Source organism: Mustela putorius, unplaced genomic scaffold (assembly GCF_011764305.1).
Source record: "Mustela putorius furo isolate JIRA1106 unplaced genomic scaffold, ASM1176430v1.1 tig00003962_pilon_pilon_pilon, whole genome shotgun sequence".
NCBI lineage: Eukaryota > Metazoa > Chordata > Mammalia > Carnivora > Mustelidae > Mustela > Mustela putorius.
The window spans coordinates 18,239,540-18,265,820 of NW_025422106.1; the positions used below are offsets into that span (position 1 = coordinate 18,239,540).

At 45.0% G+C, this 26,281-nt stretch overlaps 1 protein-coding gene across 2 annotated transcripts in view; it reads left to right on the forward strand.

Annotated features, from left to right (window-relative positions):
- Positions 1-8,348: 8,348 nt before the first annotated feature.
- MYO1D (myosin ID) overlaps positions 8,349-26,281 on the forward strand; it is a 340,193-nt gene continuing 322,260 nt past the window's right edge. The window contains exon 1 of one of the 2 annotated variants that reach the window (XM_004747082.2): positions 8,349-8,747. In XM_004747082.2, coding sequence (XP_004747139.1) covers positions 8,653-8,747 — 95 coding nt within the window. In that variant the 5' untranslated portion in view covers positions 8,349-8,652. The remainder of the gene's footprint in view (positions 8,748-26,281) is intronic. The other variant, XM_004747083.3, reaches the window with a different exon arrangement.

Here is a 26,281-nt window from a genome sequence, read left to right on the forward strand (position 1 = left end):
CACTGGCCATGACCTTGGCCTCCCTCCTTGATTATAATTCACTCCAACCTGGTCCTATCTTGGTGGGATATCAGCTCCAAAGGACAAACCAGGCTCATAAATGGGGATAATGAGTAACAAGAGCAGAAAATGGGACAATTGGAATTCAGGGCACAGAGTGAGTCTGGGCAGTGACTTGAGGAGTCAGCCTGAGTTAAAGCGTGTTGGAGTCTGCTTTTATGTGGAGACGTCTACATGGCATGGGGCAGGCCTACTGAGTCAATTGGCCCAGGTAGGTCCACGTATTGCAGCTTGCTGTAGAGGGGATCTGGACATTGGGTGGGATATTAGATCGCATGGCCTCTGAGGTCTCCAAATTTTGTGGATTCTGCTTTCCCCCTAAATCATGTCTTTGGGGGTCAGGTTGTCAGAATTTGAATAGAACACTGACCATACTATTTATACCACTGGATAGTTCTGGAGAATTAATCAGGTGGAATGGAAAAAGGGTCGCATGGTGCATTTTAACATCATCATATTTTGTGACCTTAATTCTAGGAGATGACTACTGCTACAGCTCACCATTTGAGAAATTCCAGGAGGAAATGGCAGGAGGAAAGGGGGTCTGGGGGGCAGATTAGAAGGGGTCACCTTGGGAATGATGTTGCACTCTTCCTGGAGTGTCAGCTCTGTAGATACTAACTGATACTAATGGTGGATGATACTGGTACTGACCACTTGCTACTTTGTCAGGTGGAGGGAAGAAAGGAAATCTGAATTTTTCCCAGCCCTAGCAATATCTTATTTAATCTCTCTGCCAATCTTGCTTTCATTTACTTATTTATTTAAACAGTGTTTGCTTGGTTTTTTAAAAAATTTTATTCATTTATTTGTCAGAGAGAGAGAGCACAAGCAGGGGGAAGGGCTAGCTGAGGGAAAAGCAGGGTCCCTGCTATGCATGGAGCCTGAAGTGGGGACTCCATCCCAGGACTCTGGGATCATGACCTGAGCTGAAGGCAGATGCTTAACCGACTGAGCTACCCAGGCGCCCCTCTGCCAAGCTTTTGGAGGAGGAGAAAAAAGGTACAGAAGAAAAGAAGGACATCAGCCCCCTCCTTTTAAAAATAGGGGTAGAGAGACTGGGGTTACCCAGCGAAGATCTAGGGTGCTGCCCTCCCTTGCTTGTCTATCTTACTCCCCCTGCATCTTGTCTCATGGATGAATGTCCACACTTGATAGTGGAGACCACCCACCATTCAAATCAGAAGCTTTAGGGTCTGGTCCTAGTTCTACCAGCGCCTCACTCTGACCTAGTCAAAGGCAATGGCTCTTCTTGGCTCTCAGTTTCCCCAGGGGTATGCATTTGATTATACAACCATTAAGACTCCTTAGAATCTTGCTATGCAAAGCATGGTCTGCAGGGACGCTTGGCTGGCTCAGTCAGTAGAGCAGGGGACTTGACCTCAGAGTTGTAAGTTCAAACCCCACATTGGACATAGAGATTACGTTAAGAAAAAAAATTTGTTCTACAAACCAGCAGCAGTAACATTTGGGAATCTTGTCAAAATGCAGATTTTGATTCCGTTGGTTGGAGGTAGGACCTGAGACTCTGCATGTCTAACAAAATCCCAAGTGATTCTTACACACTTTAAATTTTGATATATCCTGCCTTAAGATGCCATCCTTCCAGGGTGCCTGGGTGGCTCAGTTGTTCAGTGTCTGCTTTCGGCTCAGACCCTGATCCCAGGGTCCTGGGATTGAGCCCCACATCGGGCTCCCTGCTCAGCAAGAAGCTTACTTCTCCTTCTCCCTCTCCCACTCCTCCTGCTCATGTTCCCTCTCTCCCTGTCTCTGTCAAATAAATAAATAATAAAAAAATAAAAGACACCATCGCTCCGTGAATCTATTATGGATATGCCTTGTTGTTCTCCCTCTCATGGGTTTCTATCATACCCTCCAAGTTTTCTAGCTCTAGAACTATTTCCAATGGCCAGAGTAGCCTGAGAGTTGGTGATTTTTCTGGCTTGGGGCTTAGAGAAATGCCACATGCTCCTTGAAATATAATACTACACCTACACACATCCATTTACTAATAAATAAATTCGCTGATTAATTCACCTGCTTGATTCAAGAAATACCTAAGGGGCAGTAGGCGTAGCGTGAGGGCTGGAGATAAAAGGATGAGGAAGGCACGGCCTCCATCTGGGAGATGTTAGGGACAGGCCTGGACAGCAAACTCCAACTCAGTGTGATAAGCACTTCTGTAATTAGCAAAGAGGATACATTGCAGGGAAATGTTTATAGTCGGGAACTATGCTGTCATAGGCAGGAAAAATTCTGGAGGCTGTCCCAGGCTATGTCCTCCCTTACCATGACGCTATCTTTCCTGTGGCCATAAATATGTGGGTCTTCTGCCCACACTGGGCAGTGTGCTGTTGGGGCAGGCCCTGTCTGGTGACTCACAGGATGCCCATGACGACGGTTTTCTTAAATTCTTCCCCATTCCCCAATGATTAGAACCTGTGGTGTGACCCTTTCATTAGCTGAGGGCTTCTTAATTTCGGGATCCACAGACAGGTTATTTTGGGCAGAGGGGCAGAAGGGCAGAGGGGTCCGTGTGTGAACTGTTCTGTGGATGTGCTTAATACATTTGTCTTGGGAAGGGAAGTCCACATGTTTTCATCAAAGGACAACAAGACCTAAAAACTGGGAACCAATGTCTTGTTATTGCCCACCTGCTTAAAAGACTCAGGCAGTGACAGTCCCCTTCCTTCTCTTCTCCTCCATTCCCTCCCTCTCTTCAGCTGATATATCCCAACTTCCTCTCCGCTTAGGCTGATTATGTTAAAATGGGCTCTGTCTGCAGTATCAACCATTCCAGAGAGCTAAGGGAAGATCCTTGTCCCCAACTCAACACTGTCACAGGTAAGCACAGCTGGGTCACACGGACAGCAGGGGAAGAAACCGCTAGAACCCAGAACCCGGTCTTTATCAATTGTCTGGCTGATCCTTTGCCTTTAATAGCTAGCTATTGGTGAGAGGATGAAGCTTTTAAGTCATTTTCTGGGCTTTCAGGGCAGTGTATGGCAGTGAACTTGGCTATGAAGTTTCCCTTTCCTTTGTCCTATGAGATGTCTACAGAATGAAAAGCAGGGGTGAGGGGAGGCGAGAAGGGCCACAGGTGGGCAAGTCATCAGTGACACCAGGGAGGCAACTCTTGGGTCTGCTTTTACTTTAAAGCACTTAAGCTTCAGAAACCACAGAGAGAGAGAGAGAGAAAAAAAAAAAATATATATATATATATAGCCTTTGATGTACTATTCATAGTTCAAATCCAATCTTTGGCATGGAAGAGGAGGAAGGGTGTTTCGGATAATATCTAAGGAAGAGAATTCCACCTCATTTATACATGGAGCTGAGCGCATTATAAAGTTATTTTGCAACATAAATTTGCCTTTCTACTTCTGCTCCGGAATAATTTGGGCTTATAAAATAAATGTATAAAATACCCTTTGACTATACTATATTTTCCCTGGCCTTCTTGCTTCTGTTTTGCAGGACTCGTGCTGAAGTGAGCTGTCTTCCTGGTTGCTGGGCACCTGGTAAAGATAGGGAGGGTAGGGCAGCCCAGAAGCATTCTGGGAGAGGAGAATCGGGAGCAAATATTTGCTTTGGAATATTCAGAGTTGATTTTCACAGATAACCCAGAACAGATTCCCTGTAGCAGCTGTCAACCACAGAGAGGTTTTTGGAACAAGAGCTTTTGTTTATGTGAACATATAGTGCTCAGGCCTGGCCCAGGAGAGAAGTGAACACAGCCCCGAGACCTGTTTCCAGGGGCAGGAGATGAGAATAAGATAAACACCACACAAAGACTGACGTTAATGCAGAAAGTCTACCAAGGGAGGGGGTGGATTTACAACCTCACATTGCACAACTCAGATTCATAGACCGTTCCGTATTTATCTATTCAGCATGTGTTTATTAGAAGCTTTACATGTGAGGCACCATGGTATTGGGTGCTAGACTTACCCCCAAGAATAGAACAGACACAGCCTCCAGCCCTCATGCCTTCTCTCTCATGAGACAAGGACAACAGGCTCAAGTGCATTCAGTCTGCAATGGGAAGGACACTTCCAGGGTGCTGTTGGAGGCACAAAGGAGAGACAGCCAACCCTGACTTAAATCATGGAAGCCTTCTCGGAGGAAGTGATGTTGAGGCAGAGCTACCGGAAGACCAGAAGTGAGCTAGGCCACAGGGGTGAGGAGTGGGACAACAGAGAAGGGAATTTCAGGCAGAGAACAGATTGTGCCCTCCCTGGGGCATATTTATATGACAACTAAGGTAAACAATAAATTATTTAAATTATGAAAACATATTTAAAAGATTGATTATTTAAATGATTTTTTGTTCTTAGAATTGTTTGTTCAGTATTTATAACCTCTTAGCGTATCTATGGCAAGGACAGTACAGATACTCTGTACCAGGGTTTTCGATGTGCATGCTGATTTTTCAGTTCTGGAATATCTGCAAACGTCTGATGTGACTTTCATTTCTAAGTATTATTTGATTCCTTGAAAAAGAACATTTTGATGTTAGATCAGTTTTTTTTAATTTGGGTTTTTTTTTTTTAAGATTTTCTTTATTTATTTGACAGAGAGAGAGACAGGGAGAGAAGGAACACAAGCAGAGGAAGTGGGAGAGAGAGAAGCAGGCTTCCCACTGAGCAGGGAGCCCAATGTGGGGCTCCATCCCAGGAACCCAGGATCATGACCTGAGCTGAATGAAGGCAGAGGCTTAACAACTGAGCCGCCCAGGTGTTCCTATGTTAGAATAGTTTTAGACTGTTACTTGATTTTTAACTTTAAATTTTGAAATAATTTCAAACTTACAGAAAAGTTGCAAGAACAGTGCAAAAAATCTCCCATATATTCTTTATAGTCACCAATCACATCTTCCTACATGTGTTTTATTCACTTGTAAGTCTCTACACATATACATGTGCATATCTACATGTATTATTATTCCTTGCCGGTTTGAGACATTATACTCTTCACCCCTACATACTTGAGAATCTATCTCCTGCCAATAAAGACATTCTCTTACAGAACCTCAGGACAATGACTGAATTCAGGAAAACTAATAGCGAAGCTATGTTACTCTTTAATTTACAGTCTGCGTTCAGGTTTCACCGATTGTCCCAATAACGTCCTTTACATTTTTCCTTAGCTAAAAATTTTATTTTATTTAAATTCAATTTAGTTAACCTAGAGTGTATTATTCGCTTCAGGGGTAGAATTTAGTGATTCATCAATTGCACAGAGCACCCAGTGCTCATTCCGTCCCATGTCCTCCTTAATGCCTGTTACCCAGTGACCCCTCCTTCTAACTCCCTTCCAGCAACCCTCAGTTTGTTTCTTAGAGTTTAAAAAGCCTCTACATGTTTCTGGCTAAAGATCCAGTCCAGGTCACATACGGCCTTTAGCTGTGGTCTCTTTAGGCCCCTCGAGCCTGGACCAGCCCCTCGGTCTTCCTTTGTCTCTCAAGCCATAGATATTTTTCAAGAGTACGGATCAGTTTTTTTGTAGAATGTCCCTTAGTGTGAATTAATGCGATGTTTCTTCACGATCAGATTCAGTGGATGCATTTTTAAGCAGGTAAGTAATTAAAGAGTAACATAGCTTCGCTGTTGGTTTTCCTGAATTCAATGATTGTCCTGAGGTTCTGTAAGAGAATGTCTTTATTTGCAGGAGATAGATTCTCAAGTATGTAGGGGTGAAGAGTATAATGTCTCAAACCGGCAAGGAATAATAACACATGTAGATATGCATATGTATATGTGTAGAGACATAGAAGTGAATAAAACACATGTAGGAAGATGTGATTGGTGACTATAAAGAATATATGGGAGATTTTTTGCATTCTTGCAACTTTTCTGTCTTTCTAAGGAGATCATTATATCACTCATCACATCACTCATGATCTCAATGTGGCTCATTATTGGTGATTTTAACTTTTATTTTGGTTTTTAGTATATTTTAAACCGTAACACAAGCATACACATCCACATGTGTTTATATCTAAATGTTATCACGAAGGAGAGTAATAGTGAGCTATCCTTCTCTATATGACCTTGTTTGAATGAAGATTGTAGTGTTTTGTCTCGCCTGTCATCTCTGCATATATCAGAACTTCTTGTAAATGTGTCATTGATTGATAAGATTATAGTTGTGCTCTGGCCTTTAAAAAGGCGAGGTGTGAAACTCCACAAGTAACGCATTCTACATAGCTACGTAAATCAGAATTTTCTTGATACTGTACAACCAAAACAGTGTTCAAAAGTAAATTGGAATCCCGAAGCTGATTTAAGGGGATGGTGATCCCCAACCGACAGATATGGATTCTTCAAAAGAGCCTCATTGGTCTCATCCTAGATTTTATATTAATTTGGGCTTATAAATTTTTAAAATGCCCTTTGCATATGTTGTGTATATGTATACATCCGGCTCCTATACAAGACATTGATAAAAAACAAGAGTTCCTTTGCTTTGGCCATTTGAAAAATACCAGCTACATCCCATTGTAGATCCTACCCACTGTCGAATGACTTTTGCTTTAACAACCCCCGGGCTCAGAGAATACACATGCATCCATTTCCAATGGGTCATTGAGTGGAGTCCCTGGTCGCTTCAATTGGCACAAAATTTACGATTTCTTCCTTTTATTTTTGAAATTCAGTTCTACTTAATTTACAACACACCAAAACAAACATTTTAGGAATGTACCATATTATGCAATTACTGACCAGCCCCCATAATGACCTAAGCAAAAGACAGTCCTACCTTGGAAAGTGCTATCCTAGGGGTCTTACTCCAAAATGAGGACACTGAGATCCAGAGAGGTGTCTTCTGAAGAAGAAGGCTGCTAATGGTAGACTGCAAGCCAGCTCTTCCTGTGCCAGGGTTGAGGATGGCTTTCTTTCTTTCTTTTTTTTTTTAAATTAATTAGTTTATTTATTTATTTGACAGAGAGCGAGAGAGATCACAAGTAGGCAGAGAGGCAGGCAGAGAGAGAGGGGAAAGCAGGCTCCCCGCGGAGCAGAGAGCCCTATGCGGGGCTCTATCCTAGAACCCTGAGATCATGACCCGAACGGAAGGCAGAGGCTAAACCCACTGAGCCACCCAGGTGCCCCTGGAGATGGCTTTCTTATGGCAGAGATGTTCTCTCCAGAGGTGATCAAGCTGCCCTCCCCTCTCTCTTGGCTAGTGTGGGTTGTTGGCAGCTGAAGCAAGCCTTGAGCAGGGTCCTTCCGCTGGGTTTACTCATCTCAAATTCAGCCATAGAGCTGGAGCCCAGCCAGGTCCTTGGGAGCCTCTAGATTTCCTAGAAGATGGTCTTAATGGAAACACACAGCTGAAGAGGTGCAGCTGCCTTAGAAAGTAATTTATAATATATTTTCATCGGGAAAAATGTAGTCGAAGTCGTAAGTTGGAGACCACTTAGAACTCCTCTTTCTCCGCTGAACCAGAGCAGATTTCGTATCTACATGTGCAAGGCAGCATGATAGTTGCTTGGTGAGTGCCAGCGGGGATATGAAGCAAATTAGGCCATGGCCCCATGCTCAAGAAGCCTACAATAATCCTAGGGAGGTGGAACAGACATATATTAAAAACTTCTTAGTAACATAAGGCAACGTGCTCAGATGAGCAACAGAAAGGTGGACCAGGGAACACTGAGGAAGGAAAGCATTCTGCCATGCGGCTTCTAAGTCGAGTGACCTAGATGAAACTGCAGCTTCCCCACTTCCTAGCGGTGTGGCGAGTTACTGGAATTCCCTAAGGCACTTAGAAAAGCTCTGGGCATTTTAAGTGTCCCCCAAGTGTTGGCTATTATTACTCTCATTCTGTGAATGAACCGTCATTTCGAGGATGGAAAGGACGTGAGCAGAGGAGAAGGAGTGGGCCTCGCCGCAAGGTGGTAGAATCCTAAGGAATTGTCCCCGCAAAAAGCTCCGCGAGCTACTTCGGTAACTCAGCTTGCAGCCATCAAACACCGCGGAGCACGCAATTCAGGAAACCTGATTCCACCCACTCTCCTACGTCCGCGCTCCTCGGCACCGCCTCCCTGAGATCCCAGCGCCCGTCCCCAGGGGGCGCTGCGCCCCGCCGACCTGGCTGGGGCCGGCGCGCACCACCGCCGCCCGCCCCGCGCGTGCGCGCCGCCCAGGTGAGGAGGCGGCTGCCTGCGCCGCGGCGGCGGCTCAGTAGGCGGGGCGGGGAGGGGCGGGGCGGAGCCGGGCCGGGGAGGGGCCGGGGCGGGGCCGGGGCCGGGGCGGGGCCGGGGCCAGAGCAAGGCCAGAGGCGGGACCAGCCGCCGCCGTCTCCGTCTCAGAGTCCCGACCCCCACTGCTCCCGGCAGCTGCGGCGGGAGAAGCGGAAACTGCTGGGTGCGCCGCGCCCGCCGAGAGCGCGCCGAGGAGCAGCGGGGCGGCCTCCGTCCGGCCCAGACCCGCCGACCCGCGCCGGGCACCGCCTCCCCCGCGGCCCCGTGCCCCGCGCCGCGGCCCCGCCCCGGCCCCGCCCGAGCTCGCCGCGCGCCCCCCGCCGGCCCCTGCTGCCCGATTGCGCCCACCTGAGCCCGTCTGCGCCCACCTGAGCCCGTACGCTGGCGCCATGGCGGAGCAGGAGAGCCTGGAGTTCGGCAAGGCGGACTTCGTTCTGATGGACACCGTCTCCATGCCCGAGTTCATGGCCAACCTCCGGCTCAGGTGAGGGCGGAGCGGCCGTGCTTCGCGGCGGGAGCCTGCGCTTTGTCGAGAAGGGGCGCCCTTGCGGTGCGGCGGGATTGGAGGTGTCAGGGGCCAAACTGGAGGGATGGGGTGCGTCCGGACGGGGGTGTCCGGTGGCCCGCCGAGCTCCGTGGTTGCGCCTTACCCAAGGAGGACGCCCGGGGGTGCGGCTGTCTAGGGGGGTGAGGGGCGTGCCGAGCCCCAGGGCTGCGCCCTCGGGAGACGGGTGGCCTGGGTGCAGTCCGGACGCGGGGGGTAGGGGGGAGGGGTGCGAGGGGGTGTGCGGGCCGGAGGCAGCGCTTGGGGCAGGGCCGGCTAGCTCGCTGCCCCAGGTAAGTGATGTGGGCGGGCCGGGTGACCTCATGGAAACAAAAGTAAAGGAAAACGCAAACTTTAGGGAGAGTTGTGGCGGCCACGAAGGCCCTGGGAAGACGGGAGGATTGTTTTGTAGAGAGATTCGGGTCTCATCCCGGTTTCACACTTGGTGTTCTTTTTCTCTCTCTCTTTTTTTTTTTTTTTTTCCTGGCGTAGTTCCATCATGTCACTCAGGATGCTATGCAGTAGTGGTCCCTGAGCTGTCTGTTCCGGGACACTGGCTATTTTTTAGTTACTCTCTAAACGTAATTAGACACGTTTCCAGACATCGAAGAGACTGCTCTGCTTGCCAGTGCCAAGATAAACTGTCTGAATTTGACAAGGCATTCATGCTTTCAGTTTTTTTCAAGGAGTTATGGATGGAGCCCTTGTGTTCCTGACATCCTTGAAAATGTAGTCACAACTCAACGCCCTGAAATGGGCTTCCAAGGCGAATTTATTTTAGAAACTCTACTACATGTGATTATTTCTCTCCTGATAGAGTAATATGTAAACAGAACTTTAAAGTAGTTTTGACTTTTTTTTTTTGTTGTTGTTGTTGTTAAACATTACAGTAAATGGAGTTTCAACATAACTGACTTTGGAGGACAGGGGTGGGCGGCGGTTTCTGGAAGTTCTAGCCCTATTTCTTGTAAGGTTTATAGCTAAATCTCCCTCCATAAGTTTATAAAGTGAAGATCACAATTTAGGTTTGAATGCTTAACTAACCCCACTTCTCAGTAATAATTTCCCCTGTTCATTTTAACTTAAGAAATTAAAGAAAGCTTTTAATTTTGGGGATTGCAGACCCTGTAGGATATTCTTCTGCTCTTCTCCAGGCTTTGCTATGTCCCAGAGTATGGAGCACAGGTCTGAGTTCTACACCTTCCTATTACAAGCTGACCTTGAACCAGTCTCTGTGTCTGGGTTTCTTAATTTGTAAAATAGTGAGGATCATTAAGATTTTTCAGCACTTACTTTTTCTGATCTTACGTATTACTGCTTCCAAATTCTCTAGGTGTGACATCTGAATCTTAAACATTATTAAAGTGAGCCTAACTTAGCCTTGCAATTTAGTTCTACATTGTGCAAGGTACTTCAGGAGGTAAGGTGGGAGGATCCCAAGAACTGTAAGATGTATCCTTATCTCTCAAAGAGGTGACAATACCAATAAAGACAGGAGAAAGGTGGAAATTCCTCTTGATTTAAATAATAAATCAAGACAACAATAGAAGAGTTAAGCTTGGTAGAGCTTAGGTGATTCTTTGCCAACAAATTGTACACACTAATTGTTCTGGAGCTCAGGAGAGGGAGAGATAGGTACTTTAGGCTGGTTCAAAAACACAGCACAGAGAAGGAGAGAGGTTCAGATGAGTTGCAAAGGATGAGTAGGGTTTGTCTAGGTGGAGAACATTCCAGGTGGATGCAGTGGCATGAACAGAGGAGTGGAGGCATGAAAGCTGATTCTGTTTGGGTGGTAGTGAACATGCTAAGTTGTCTGGAGAGAAAGGAGTTGGTGTTGGGGACTTGTGGGTGGAATCACCAACTCAGCCAATTAAGCCAATCATTAGTTAATGCCCAGGTTTCTAGGGCTGCCTTTACACCCAGTCACCAAGTCAGTCAAGATCCTGGCCGTGCAGACATGTGCAGGTATCTATACATGTCTCATCCGTGAGAAATGCAGTTCTCAATGCACAGCTTTGGTCACTGTTCAGGGTTTACTTACAAGCTGGGAGTAGTTGGTTCCCGGTAGCCGTACCCTTGCCCTCCTCTTCCATTGTAAATCCTGATTACCCAGGGGGAAGGCAATCCTCTCTCTCTCTGATAGTTTGGATTTCCTTTCCCCCTGTTATCCCTCCAGACTGTTCTAGTGTTTAGCTGTATGAGCTTCCGGGCTCATGCTGTTGTGACCCTTGAAACATTTGTTTCACTTTGCAAAAGGTGACAAAAAACAGTGCAGGTCCCAGTGCTCTTGATGTTGAAGTGTTTTCATGCTGGTAATTTATGGTTGTATATGGGCAAAATCTGCATGTTTCATCTTTCAGTGGATGTGTATGCATGAGCCCGATCATTCGTGGCTTCCCCAGACTGTGGCTCCTTCTCTCACTTCCGTCAGGAAGGTCCTGCCTTCTGCACCTCAACCCATACCGCATCCCCAACCCCCCACCGGCTCTTCTGCTCAGCGCTCTTCATTTCTGGTCGGTGACATAAGGTACTGAAGGGGACACTGGTTTCAGGGGTCTGTGTCATCCAGACCCGATTGTAATTTTCCTGATAGCAGCCACCAGCATAACACTGGGCACATAACACATTCCTTGTGACAACACTTTCTGTAGAGCAAGAAGAAAGGAAAAAAGTTACTTCTTCTAAGCTTTTATGACATTCATTTAGAATTATCTTTTTACTTTGCTACTATGCTGACCTCCTTTTCCCCTCTTGGAGCTAACAATTGATTTTTAGACATCCACAATTGATGTAACTTTTCTCATACTGTTATTATTTTCAAAAATTGTTGTAGGGGTGTGTGTGTGCTTGTGCTTGTGAGTCTGGATGAGGCCAGATTTAAAGAGTGATATGGATTAGTGTGAGTTAGTATATCTGTGAAGGAGTTTCAACTTTTGTTTCTTACCCTGACAGGAAAAAATGCTGGTATTTTGAAGGCTGCTTGCTTTCTCTCCTAGAAGTCCTTTGCCCAGGGGAGAGGTGTTCTATTTCTTTCTTTTTCCTTTTTGGTGGAGGTGGAGGTTTTGGTGGTGGTTTTGGTGGTGGTGGTGAGCTCCTCACTGCATTTTTCAAGGGTCTGTGCCCAGGAGTAAGATTCCTACACAGGACACCTCCTGCCTTCATGGTCAGGCCTGGTTCCTGCCAAGAACCCTGATGACCACTTGCACCGCCAGCCACAGTATCCTCACCATATTCTGCTTTCTTTGCAGACACTTCCTTTTGGGACCTGGAACCCTTTGCTGGGCCATTCTTGTACTTGAGTTCTTCCGGCTTTAGCAGCAGCTTTGCACCCTCTCTCAGGAGAGCGAGCTACATGGAACAACTGGTCCTCCCAGTGCCCTCTCAGTCCCTGCTTAGTCCTGTGTGCAAAAAGGAGAAAGCAGGCTGCTGCTCAGGGCGGGGCTGGGCCAAGGACCGCATCGCAGACAGATGTGCTTTTCACTTCCCAGGGTGATGAAATACACCATAGGCTTCCAGGGTCCAGTTTCCTAACTGTGTTGGTGATGGCTCCCCTTCTGAAAATAAGGCATCTGCTCAGCCTCGTATCTTGGCTCCTTGAAAATCTAACTTTTCCTTCCCTCTTTCCTTACTTGTTTTTCTCTTCCATAAAAAGCAGTCATTTGAAACACCGTTTGCCAAAACTACAGGCAACTTCCTCCTTTTAACCGAACACAGTGTGTCTGTTATACCTTTGCTTAGACCAGGGCTTCTCAACTGCAGCGCTTTTTACACTTGGCCTTGGATAGTTCTTTATTGGGGGGGGGGGGGGGGGCTGTCCTGTGCGTAGGATGTTTCCCAGCATCCCTGGTCTCTACCCACCTGATGCCAGTAGTACCACTTTCCTTCCATTTATGACAGCTGAAAATGTTTCCAGATATTGCCAGGTGTCCCCTGTGGAGGGGGGCAAATTATCCCCAGCTGAGGCCAGTGGGCCTCAGTTGTTCTTGCTCCCACGAATATGTTCCTCCCTCCCTGCTCACGTACTTTGCCCGTCAATCTTACTCATCTTTTGAGACGAGTTCTTCGAAGCCTTTCCCAGTCCTCCAAGTCAGGGTTCATTCTACTCTACCCAGGACACCTGGACACGTGGTCCCAACTGTTGGAGAGAATGTATCAGGTTATGTCAATGTTACCTGCATGCCTGCCTTCCCCCCAGCAGTGAGCTCCTTAAAGACAGAGTCATCCTGAAGTGGGTCCAGCCGAGGTTCTGCGAGCCTGAAAACTCATTACTGTTTGGAGGGGGCAGGTTTAAGAAAAAGAGTATAAATTGTGAATGCCAAATTAGAGACAGGGCTTTGGGAGGGGACAGTGTAAGTGGGTGGCAGTGAAGCAGACCCATCTCAGGTCCCCTTGTGTTTCCTGTCATGCTGGGCACCTCTGTGTTCAATACAGTTTTAAACATGTTCAATAAGCAGTCAAATACTGGCTAATTGTTCTTCAACCAGTGGAAGTCTTAACTTAATATTGTAGTTATTTTTAAAAATTTTATTTATTCATTTGACAGGGAGAGAGCAAGAGAACACAAGCAAGGGGAGCAGCAGGGAGAGGGAGAAGCAGGCTTCCCGTTGAGCAGGGAGCCCAAAGTGGGGCTCAATCCCAGGACTCTGGGATCCTGGAATCCCAACCTGAGCTGAGGGCAGCTGCTTAACTGAGCCACCCAGGTGCCCTATAGTTATTTTAATACAGCTTACTTGTTGGGGGGGGATGAGTTATGGAATTATGTACGCATGTGCGTACATACACGCACACACTCGCCCGCACCACACCACCTCTGTACTCTTTCTCTGTGACGGCTCGGTCATTTGGAAAATTCGGTAAGACAAAGGGTCCCTCTTTCCTGCCAGAGGCAAAACCTTTGGTACTCTGGGTGGTCTTAGAGCAAGGGTAACTCTGCAGTTGGTTTAGAGTTCTAGTTAGAAGGAGCTGCAGTTAGATTTGTAGGAGAGGTGAATGGCCCACTAAATCTTTCTGGCTTCCATGTGAAATTCTTTGGCAGCCACTTTTAGAGGCATTCGGAAAAGGACAGCTTGCTCCGTGCCTGTTTTGCACATTGGCTTCGTATTGGGACAGAAATGAGAACTTGGGTTTTGGAGCTGCCATTTGGAGTGAATCACCCCGCCGTCTTGCTTCCTTTCCTTCTCTGTGACAGATTTCCAAGACTATTTTTATTCAGGGTCATTTGTTGACCCTGGAGACTTCTGCTGAATTTAGCTCCCAAGTAGAGCCAGATGTGGGTGGAATCAGGCCCTCAGAAAGCTGCTACTGGTGCGATTCATTGCAGTTTTTGAAGGGCTGTCCTTCTACAGAAAGAGATAAGATTTGATTTTTCTGCTTAATGTGGGGATAGAAGATGGCGAACTTGGTGTAGATAGAAATCCGTTTAGCGGTCCACCTGTGAGTTGTTGGCACTGGGAATTATCCTACTGTGGAGATCTGTTGGTTGACCTTCCCACCTGTGTCTGAGTCAGCTCAGTGAAAAGAATCCTATCCCAAAGACTGGTCTCGTTTTATGATGATTCTCTGTCATCCATTGCTGGGTGGCCGTTGAGACTGGGTTGAGCCATTGCCCAGCCACTGGCTGGGTCCATCTGGTGGGGAAATTTGCTGTCAACCATGGCTCCAGCCCCATTGGGTAGATAACCTGTTGATGAGCCTCAGTGACATGGCGTTTAAGAATGTCAGCTGTGTTCATACATAGGTTCAGAAGGTCACAGGATTTAAAAATGTATATTCTAAGCCTTTTGTCTTTTTGTCTATTAAATTCCTTGGTCAAGACGATGGGAAGCAGGCTCTTTTCAGTTCAACTGCTATGTAATTTCTGGTTAAATCTCTTAATAGAACAGTGTTACCCAAACTTTAGTTTGGGAAGAAGAACTGGGAGAGCATTGCTTGTTCGGGGCACTAGGCGCAGTGGAAAGAGCACATGGGCTTTGAGACCCAACTGACCAAGTTCAAATCCCAGCTTCCCTTTCACTTTTTTTAGCATTATGACTTGGGGTTAACATCCCTAAATTTCAGTTTCCTTACATGTAAAATGACTGCTTATTAGGGTTATTAGGATGAAATCACATGATGTGTAAAAAGTGCCTGGTCAGTGCTTGGCACACAATTCCTTCTCTACTGCAGTTAACTGTCTTCCTGAATCCTTCCCCCATGACCTCATCTCCCTGCCCTGACCTCATAATGAGGTGAAAATAGCAAGCTGTATTTCCACAGCTTGCTATTTTCACCTCTTTCTTCCTCACTAAGACAGATCCATTTGTTTCGGTTATATTTGCGGGGCAAAATATTCCAGATGAGCTTGGGGTTACCTCGTGGAGAGGCAAGAGCACTGGAGATAAACAGATCTGGAACTTGATCCTGTCTCTGTCTACTTACTACCACCCACATGGTCTTGGACAAGTTACTTAGCCTCCCTGAGCCTCTGTTTCTTCATCTGCACAGATGATGTTATTGGGAAGCTTGGATTATAGCCCCTGTAAAGCACGAAGATGGTAGCCAACTCCAGTCTTTGGGAAGTAGATCCTCAGTAGGGGGTCCCCTGTCTCTCTCCCCTCAGTCACCTCTCAATCCGGGCTGGTGGACCAAGTGTTCTTGCTATCCCCGGTTCCCTCCGTCACCGTCACTCTAAATGTACCCAAGATCCTGCTCCCTCCAGGTGTACACTGTTGGGTTTCTGAAAGCCATAAACTTTTTGGAAAAGGGAAATCAGTTCTAAGTATTCCAGAATAGGTTATTCTTCGTGTCTACTGTTCTGCGCTTTCACAAAAGTTGGGGACATTGGTGCCCGACATCCGTAGGTACCATAGCTGGGGGATGAACTTTAAGTAGAGTCTTTAAAAAAAAAAATCTGTAACTCATTTCCTTAATTAATTATAGATTCTCTGTGTGTGTATGTATATATTTTAAGTTTTTATTTTAATTTCAGCTGGTTAACACAGTGTGATGATTAGTTGCAGGTGTACAGTGCGGGGATTCAGCACTTCCGTACAAGCCCCGGCGCTCGTGGCAGGGGCCCTCCGTCATCCCCATCACCTGTTTCCCTCGCCTCCCCACTCTCCTCCCCTCTGGTAACCATCAGTTCTCTGTAATTAAGAGTCTTTTTTTTTTTTTTTTAATTTTTCTCTTTGTTTTTTTCCCCTTTGTTTTCTTTCTTCAATTCCGCATATGAGTGTGATCATAGGTATTTGCCTTTCTCTGACAGACTTACTTTGCTTAGCATTATAGACCTTATATACTTTTAGTATAACCTCGTGGCTTTAAAGCTCGCAGCTGCTTCAATTCTTGCTGTGCGCTTATCACTATAGTGGGTACATTGGTGAGGGTTACTTTTTTTTTTTTAATTTAAAATTTTTTTTTATTTGTCCCAGGGGTACAGGTCTGTGAATCGCCAGGTTTACACACTTCACAGCACTCACCATAGCACATACCCTCCCCAATGTCCATGACCCAACCACCCTCTCCCGACCCCTCTCCCCCCGGCAACCCTCAGTTTGTTTTGTGAGATTAAGAGTCTCTTATGGTTTGTCTCCCTCCCTATCCCGTCTTGTTTCATTTATTCTTTTCCTACCCCCCAAACCCTCCATGTTGCCTCTCAACTTTGGTGAGGGTTACTTTTTAAAAAGTCACTCTTTGGAGGGTAGCTGAATTGGGAGGAAAAGATACCTTAGTAGTTGCATCAATGTAAAGTAGAATGTGATTGAGCCAAAAATGGATAGTGCAGACAAGCTGTTGTTTTAAGGGCTTCCTAGAGAGAAGGAATCAACAAACCACATATTTTAAAAAGGGAATACTGTTGGGACACCTGGGTGGCTCAGTGGGTTAAGTGTCTGCCTTCAGCTCCGGTCATGTTCCCAGTGTCCTGGGATCAAGCCCCACCTCCGGGCTCCCTTTTCGGCGGGGAGCCTGGTTCTCGCTCTCCCTCTGCCTGCCGCTCCCCCTGCTTGTGCTCTCTCCCTCTCTCGGTCTGACAAATAAATAAAGAAAATATTTATTTAATTTATTAGAAGATTTTTTTTTTTTTTTTGACAGAGAGATCGCAAGTAGGCAGAGAGGCAGACAGAGAGGGGAAAGCAGGCTCTCTGCTCGGCCCAATGTGGGACTCAATCCCAGGACCCTGGGATCATGACCTGAGCTGAAGGCAGAGGCTTTAATCCACTGAGCCACCCAGGTGCCCCAATAAATAAAATATTTAAAAAGAGAATAGTGGTGACAGTATAATTGAGCACTCACATGTTAGGTGCTAGAGCTTGGAGAGAATTCAGAAATCAAGACAATGGGATTGGGAGTCGGGAGGACACGCTCTGTGGAAGGGGTAGAACGCAAGCAGACCCTTGTTGGAAGTAGAGGAATGGCATCTGGGAAACAACCCTTTGCGCGGGCCTTGCTGCTGATGCCCTCCACTGGACTGGCCTCCCTTTTTTCTCTCTCACCACCCATGCTCAGCACGAGTGAGCTGGCCCTGTGACTAGCCAGCTTCCATCACTCAGAATATCCCCCCACTCATTGTCTGCACTTTTTTTTCATTCCTGTCTTATGCTGCCCCCAAATTCTCCCAACTGGGGATTGAGTTAAGTTGATAAGAATTTGCTTACCTTGGTGTCAGTTTGCTCAAATCTTTCTTTCTCATGCCTCGAGATCAGGTAGGGGGATGGAGAATTTCATTTCTGAGAAAATATTTTGCAGCACTTAACTGTTCAGGGATAGGGCAGCTCTGGGACGGAGAACTGAGATCAGTGGGGGTGGGGGGAAGGGATGGGCAGGATATAGTGTGAGCTCAGTTCGTTCTTGGGAGGCAGGCTCTGATGGTGGAAGTGGGTGTCCGAGAAAACCTTTGCTCCATGAAAAGATTTATCTGTGGCTCATCTTTGGGCCTAGAAGAGGAAATGGATTTTTTTCCCCTTTATCTTGTGTCTAATGACAGAACTTCCAAGACTTAGCCCCCCAGACTGCGTGGTGAATACTATTGGTCATTCCATCGTGGGTTAAAGAGACATTCGTGAACCAGCCTGGGAACCTCCGTAAATCTCCCACGGCCGTATTACTGAGATGTGGTTGGGAGGGCGGTTGAGCGGGGAGAACATCACTTATATACACAAGGGTTACATCAGCGCTAGAAGCAAATGAATTAGTCAAAAAATGGCTTCATCTAAAACAATGAAGCAAACACCAAGAGAAACTCAAACCATTTTTTTCCCCCTCCAGCCTGGGAACCTAATCATGGCTGTTTTGGTGAAATAGAACAGTCTACTTTTGTGGACAGTAGACCATTTTAAAGTAAAGGGCTCTGATAATTGACTTCAGTTGATGGAGAAGGGATTCAAGAGTGTCATCTAGTTCCTCGGTATTCTGCTCACCTTCCAATCTCCTATTGTCTAGCCTCACCCCTGGAAATATCCCAATTTATATTCCAAGCGCAACTATTCTCGTGGGACTGGTCACTGTGACGTCTGAACAAGACTTCCTTCATTTCCATATAGAAGTACACTATATTATACTGTACTATACAATGCTATACTACAGTATATACTATATTTCTATACTATTTACAGTATAGAAGTGAATTTCACTTTAATGAGATTGACTCTAGTAAAGCTATTTTGCTTTAATAAAATGGTTGTTTACTGCTTACTGAACATAGCTTTTTCCGGAAAAGACACAGGCCAATTCATAGTTATAAAAACAAAACTTCTGGAGTAGATGGAAAAATATACCGAGGAACAAACACAACTTTGCTTCCATTCCTCTCCTCCGTAAATCTCCCACGGCCGTATTACCGAGATGTGGTTGGGAGGGCAGTTGAGCGGGGAGAACATCACTTATATACACAAGGGTCACATCAGCGCTAGAAGCAAATGAATTAGTCAAAAAATGGCTTCATCTAAAACAATGAAGCAAACACCAAGAGAAACTCAAACCATTTTTTTCCCCCTCCGACCACAAAGTCTGCTTTGAGTCACTTGTACAATAGAGGATCAGCTGTAGCGGGGTCAGGGTGATGGCGAATGGCCCTATCTCACACCGCAGCTTTGTGTTCAATATAAAGTCAAGAAAAATTTGATAGTCAATTAAAAGAAAAGTTAAACTCTATTTTTAAAAAAGCTTACATTTAATTTTGGATAACCCTAACATTGCTCAATGTTTTAGTTTTGGCTTTTATGGACATCTAGGTCATTTTAAATTCATTCTAAGACTAGCCCTCGATAATGAGGTAGAGTTAGCCCGATTCTGCCATCCTGGCCTATGTTCCTTATAACTGAGAAACCCTTACAAAAAAAAAACAAAAAAGCAAAAAAACACCATCAAAATAACAGGACTGTAGAGTATAAGTCAGTACATACAACTACAAAGAGTTTCTCACTGTATTCAACCTGTCCTGTCATATTTGTGCCCCGCTTCTGATCTCTAAGTCCTGAGGGCAAGGACCTGCAAGGAGATAGTGTTCTACGTCTCTGAAGCCTTATTGCCAGGCATGAAGGACAAAATGTCTTTAAATGAACAAATACATGAATGCATAATATTTCTGCATGTTTGATTCCTACCTGAGCTATGTATTTACTGTATTTTTATATAATTATATAATCTGATTTGTTGTTGTTGTTGTGACTTTAGTCTTTGGGTAGATAGGAAAATGAAACTATCATTACTCTTGGGGGGAAAAAAAACCCCACTAAAATATATGAGTTGCTGCAAAATGGTAGACAACTTTTCTTCCAAAAGATTTGTAGACATCAGACACAGGAAGCCTAACATCATGTAAGAGGAAAACACAATTCATTGGTACTTCGATCTTGAGCCGTCTTTTGTTGTTGCTTACCTTAGTAAATTGACTCCATTTTTTTTTTTTTTTTTTTTACCAGCATTATGATGCCTTCATATAGCTTTGTAACTCCGCTGAATGTCTCTACGGGACATGCTTTTATATAGCCAATCCAGTGATTAAGCCCATTTTGATAGGTGCTGGTTTTCTGTTTTGTTGTGTTTTGTTTTTAATCTTCGTTCTGTGGTGTCCCCGGCCATAGAGGTGTCTGAGAAGCAGTCTTCCATTCCTTGGGGGGATGGAATAGGACTTCAGGCTCCCTGCTCACTTCTGCTTCCGACACAGCAGCTCTACTTCTCACATGTTGGGGTTCCAAGACATTGTTGTTTGGGAGGATATGCTATCACATTGGGGGGGAAAAAAAACAGTTTTTGAAAACCACTCTTCTAGGTGATTGTTTTCCATAAGACTTATCCTTGCCACATACCCAATTAGTAGTATTTCCAACCAGGAGCACCTGGGTGGCTCAGTCAGTTCAGTGTTTGCCTCTTCATCTCAGCTCAGGTCTTGATCTCAGAGTTGTGAGTTCAAGCCCTGTGTTAGGCTCTAGGACTTTAAAAAAGACAGGAAGGAAGGAAGAAAGAAATATTTCCAACTGAAATGATTTAAAAAGTGGCAGCGTGGTCAAGTGGTATAAAATAACAAGCAAAGGAAATAATTCAGTTATCCAGATTTAAACATGGCTGTATTATATAACTTCTGCCTCCGTTTGCTTCTGTTCTCTGGGCCTCTGTAGTCTTAAAATGGGACTGATCCTTGCTACAAGGTCATTTCATCAAATGAGACAACAGGTGGGTTGTTGTTCTTTTTATTTATTTATTTTTTTTTTAATTAAAGATTTTTTTTTTTTATTTATTTGTCAGAGAGAGAGAGCGTGAACACAGGCAGACAGAATGGTATTCCCCGCCGAGCAAGGAGCCCGATGTGGGACTCGATCCCAGGACGCTGGGATCATGACCTGAGCCGAAGGCAGCTGCTTAACCAACTGAGCCACCCAGGCGTCCCTGGGTTGTTGTTCTTAACACATCAAGAGTGCCCAAGTGGCAGTGCTATCTCATTTTTGCCTCCTTATGTGGAACATAAAGAATGCAATTTAACTTTTTTTCTCTGTGACTCAGATCATCATGATCATAGGTATGAATAGTTGTTTTCATGCCCTTGGGATTTATTGAGATACATGTAATGTTTTGCCTCCACACCAAACTGATCTAAATAATTTAACTTTTTAGTGCATATGGGTCAGTTTCTACCATTTCTTTCAGTGAATTCTCTCTTCCCTCTTGATATCTAATCTTCTTCAGGATGCCCTTGTAGAATGGCTTAAAAAGAAGGAGTTAATGTGTTCCGATGAAGACTGAAGGTTTGAATTGGGTGTCTCAGTTGGAGGGCAGGAGTTCAGAGGCCTTTGTCTTTTTATTTGCCCTCCTCTGCTCCATGGTGGGCGTTTTTTTCTTTTTTTTTTTTTTTTTTTTTTTTCATGGCTTTGGCATGTTTGGCTAGAAAGGCAAGTGGGCCAAGGCTGAGTCCTGAGTAGGTCAAGTGCTACTCTGAGATGTACTGCTGCCATTGGTATATGAATGACATATGTGGTTGAACAAACCAAAGTATGATGACAGGATTTTTCCACCCCATGGGAACTTCCTGATTGCTCGTTGATTTGTGCTAGGCCCCGGCTGGTGCAGAGTATGTTACTGGTTGCATCCCTGCTTCTTAGTTCCTATTTTATCTGAAACCCTAACTGAAAAGGAACCTCTTCTTTAACTTCTTGATTTATTCTAGGCTGGCAGGTCCCAAATTTAGCTTGTATAAGAATTACCCAGCTTTTAAAATATACACCTCCCAGAGTATTATTAATGATGTATTAAGCCTCTTTACTGCCCAGGTAATTCTCTTGTCCAGCCAGCTTAGGAACCACTCCCCTAGGCTGCTGGTTTTTCACTCCTTAGTTGCATCCTGTTGGAGCTGAATGGGCCACAACCAATACGGGAGCTGACAGGAATAGTGACGCATGTATCCAAACAGTCAGTGTTCTTCGTTCTGTTCTGATTATTAAATGAATTAATGTTTTGCTAGTCCTTCTTTATTCTTCATCTTGACAACACGTTTTATATTCTTTTACCCTATGGTTATGGTTGCCCATTGTTAGCTTACTATATATTATTTTTCTTTCCCTAGATTCTCCATACAAAAATGTATAATCATGCCATCCTTGTTAATGTCTTGATATGTTTTCTTATAATATTTTGAACATATATAAATTTTATATATTTTGAAACATGGACTCCTCGTTCTTATGTGAGATAGAATTCTGTAAACCATTTTCTCATATAACATAGTATCTTAAGCACTTTTCCATGTTATTAGATTGTCTTTGAAAGTATGATAGCAGCCATGTCTTTGTCATTCTTTTGGGGGCATGCAGTGGGGACCCAGACAGGCATGGTTTCTTCTCCCACAGAGCTGATAAACCAGCAGGGGAAACATACAAAATTGGCAAACAACAAAAGAATAGTAGTAATAAGTGCTGCGAAGGCCAAGAGCAGGGTTCCCTCGTCGGAAAAACGGCAGTGGCATATGTGTGGTGTGTGCGCGTGCTACAGACAAGGCATTTTAATAGGAAGATGTCTTGAACCAAGATCAGAAGGATGAGGGCTCTGTTGGGGGCTGGTGCGGAGAGCCAGGTGTCGGGTGTGGGGACGAGATAAGGCAGTGCAGATCAGGCAGAATAAGCCATGACGGAAGGAAGGCGATTTTGACAGACAGACACACTTGGTGTGTTTCAAAAACTGAAGGGCATCCAGGGCTGCTGAAGTCTCCAGAGGGGGGACAGGCGACGATGGAACGCTGTCAGAGAGCACACTTTGCAAAGGGCCTTGGGAAGTGATGGATTCAGACTTGGGGCACCTCAGGGGCTCAGTCAGTTAAGTGTCTGCCTTCAACTCAGGTCATGATCTCAGGACTCCCTACTCTGCGGGGTGTCTGCTTTTCCTTCTGCCTGCTGCTCCCCCTCAACCCCCCATCAAATAACATATTTAAAAATTAAAAAAAAAAAAAAGGACTCAGACTTTGGGCACACTTGGAAACTATTGAAGGGCTTTGCACGTCTCGCACTCACTTCAGGGTGATAGCCTCCTGAAGTATCTGGGCTGCTAGTGTTTAGCAGTTCGAATTCCCTGGGTCTGGTGGCTGGCTTTTCTGAATGTTTGTTTTTGTCAAGTTGGGGACTAAAGTACCTAGTTGGTAATTGCTTTCTGCACTTTCCCTTAAGAGATAGTAAACACAAATAAGTCCCATTTTGATCTGTAGTCTGACAAAGCTGTTTCTTGGAGTAGGCAGCTGAGAGTAGAGCTTTGTTTTGTTTTCCCCTTTAGATTTTATTTATTTATGTTAGCAACAGAGAGAGAGCTAGGGGAAGGGCAGAGATAGAGGGAGAAGCAGACTCCCTGCTGAGCAGGACACCTGATGCGGGGCTCCATCCCAGGACCCTGGGATCATGACCTAAACTGAAGGCAGACACTTAACTGACTGAGCCACCCAGGTGCCCCAAGAGCAGAGGTTTTGAAGTAGTCTTGATAATGACTAATAGGCTATAAGTGGTTTTCTGGGATCTTTTTATTTCTGATCTTATGCTTGAAGCAGGAGAAGAATTCTGAGCCATGAAGTCTTTGAGTCATAGAATTTTAATGCCAAAGGGAAACCTTGAGGTTATCTCACTGATGTAAAGATACGTGGAGTTAGGAACACAGAAAGTATGTGATTTGTCCAAGAGTCTTCCCTAGTCGGGCAGCACAGTTAATGCTGGAGCAGAAATCTGTATCCCAGTCTGTTGTTTATTTTGCTTTCCCTCTCTTCCTAGCTCTCTTGCTTTGGAATCAAGTAGCAGTTCCTTAACTTCTTTTGTGGTTACTCACATAAAACATTCTTGCTTGAGATGCTCTGAACAGGTTGAAACAATGGACAAGCTAACAACGTAAATAATAAATAAAGCTCTATTTCCACTGAAGGGCAACAATAGAAATACTAAATAACCATGGAAGAGTGCCAAAGATGAGGGTTTTCTATTCTTTGCTGTGCACCAACGTTGACCTAGAAGTGTAGACTTGGAAGTTTTCTGGCTCAGTTCTGACTCTCCAGGAGGGGTGCAGAGCTCCCACACCACCTGGAATCAGGTAGAATGCTGTTGCCTGTAACTAAAACAAAACCTGAACTAACCTGCTTCAACAAAAAGGAAGCTTACTCCCTCACACCACCAGAAATGCTAACAGAGTCTCTGGCCCCGCTGGTCTGGTTATTTCAGTCCTGCCTTCCCTTTTGTGCTGGTTTTGTGCTCAGGCCGGTGGAAGATAGTTGCTGCAGTTCTGTGCATCCCACTGGGACATGGTAGCTTCTGGAGGAAGGAGAGAGAACTATCTGTTTGTCATGTGCTTCTCTCTAAGGAAGCCTCTAGAAGACTTCGGTGCTTTCCTTGGTCAGCCTTTGCTCACATGCAAATTATTAAGCCCAACAGTGGTTCAGAGGAATGTGGTTATCATGATTGATTTAGAATAGTCAAGAGCCTTTTCCTGAGGCCCATGACCATGTGGAAGGAAGTGGCTACCCGAGCAAAATTGGATTCTTTGTTCTTTCAGGAAGGAAGGAATTTTAGAGACAGAATAGGATACTGGATAGGTGACCAAGAGTGCTTCCTATATATTCTTTTACAAGCCGTGTGGACAGAATGGTGTTCACTCAGAAAAGAATGCTCTGTATGATGGGGGTACTTGAAGGAACCACACATAAGACATGTAAGTTTGGTGTGTTTTCCGGGAGCTCCAGGCAGCTCTCAGTTCTCCGTGGACACCAGCGGTGTGTCTTACAAATGTAAGGGTATTATCTACATGGAGATAGTGTCAGAGCCTGCAGGGTAAGAGTTCAGTCCCACAAGTCCCCTCCACTGCAGACACCAATCCCAAGACCAGGCTGTCCCCTGAGCTGCTGACCCATTGGCTCTAAATAAGAGGTTCCCGCGACCCCTTCCTCGGGGTTTGATTTACTAGAGCAGCTCACACAAAGAAACCTTTACTTATGTTTGCCAGTTGAGAATAAAGAGTATGATAAGGAATACAGATGAACAGCTAGATGAAGAGGTACAGAGGCCAGAGTCTGGAAGTATCCCAGGCCGAGGTGCTTCTGTCCCTCCATACTATGGAATATCATAGATTACACTGAAAGAAAATGGCTATGTATGTATCAGCCAGAAAGTATGCCATGATATATGATACGTTTAATGAAATAAGTTGTATAATTCCTGCCCCCCTTTTAAAAAAATTATTTATTTATTTATTTGACAGACAGAGATCACAAGTAGGCAGAGAGAGAGGGGGAAGCAGGCTCCCTGCTGAGCAGAGAGCCCAAGGTGGGACTTGATCCCAGGACCCTGATATCATGACCTGAGCCGAAGGCAGAGACTTAACCCACTGAGCCACCCAGGTGCCCCTGCCCCCCTTTTTTAAAATAAAGAGATGACTGGGATTCTTTCTTGTATTAAAAAGCAAGATGAGCATGGGGCATCTTGCTGTGCCAGAAAGCAAGGAAATCCTCCAAGCTTGTTGGAAAATATAAAGAAGATATGGAAACCAGTTTGAAGGAGCTCCCCTTGTCTAAATCTAGGTCAGTTTGAGCATCAGACTGAAATAGGAAACCACAAGCCCATGCTTACATAAACTAATAAATTAATAACTTGAACTTCAATGAGGAATAAGATATTTGCAGAGTATCTCCCTACAAAATGCTCATTAGTTAACATCAGAGGGGAAAAAAAAATGAATGTTGTTATAACAAAGCCTGGCAGACACTGCCTTCATCATGGGAGCAAAAGGAACAGCATCAGTAATGGGACAAATCAGATCACATATCCCCCATCAGTAGATGCCATAAGAAGACAGCATCATTTCTGTCACATTCTTGCTGAAGACATGTAACTTGAATCAAAGCAGAGCAGACATCTGGCAAATTCAAAATGAAGGGAGGTCTACAAAGAAACTCATCCCCCAAACTGTCAAGTTGATGAAAATCCAGGGATGGCCGAGGAAGTATTCTAGAAAGAAGGAGAGTAAAGAGACGTAACTAAGGGTGAACCATGAGCCTGAACTGGATTCTCCTCTGTGGTGGACACTATGGACATATTTGGTGGAGTTTGAGTGGGGTTTGAGAATTCATTGTTAATAAACATATCACACTCTGTCATATTCGGATTTCCTGATTTTTATGATTGTGTTGCGGTTGTATAGGAGAATGTCATTGCAGGAAATAGGTGTGAATGGGTGGTAGGCCAGCAGGTCAGCGAGTCACTGTCAGGTAGTTCAGGAAGAAAGAGGGTACTTGAAAAAAACTTTTTTTGTAAGGTTGAGATTGCTTTAAAAAAAAAAGTGACTTCTACCTAAACATCAAATGGATTCCCAAGGGATGTATGGGAAGTTCACTCACCAAGGTTGTTGTAAAGGGGTTTTCATGGTTTTCATTGGTTTACATGGCCTCTGAAGCGCTAAATGCTAGGATTCTGGGTGTCTCTCTATGTATTTTAAAGTGATAGTTGAATTTATTAAATACATTTCTACCTTCAGTTACTACAGATCCA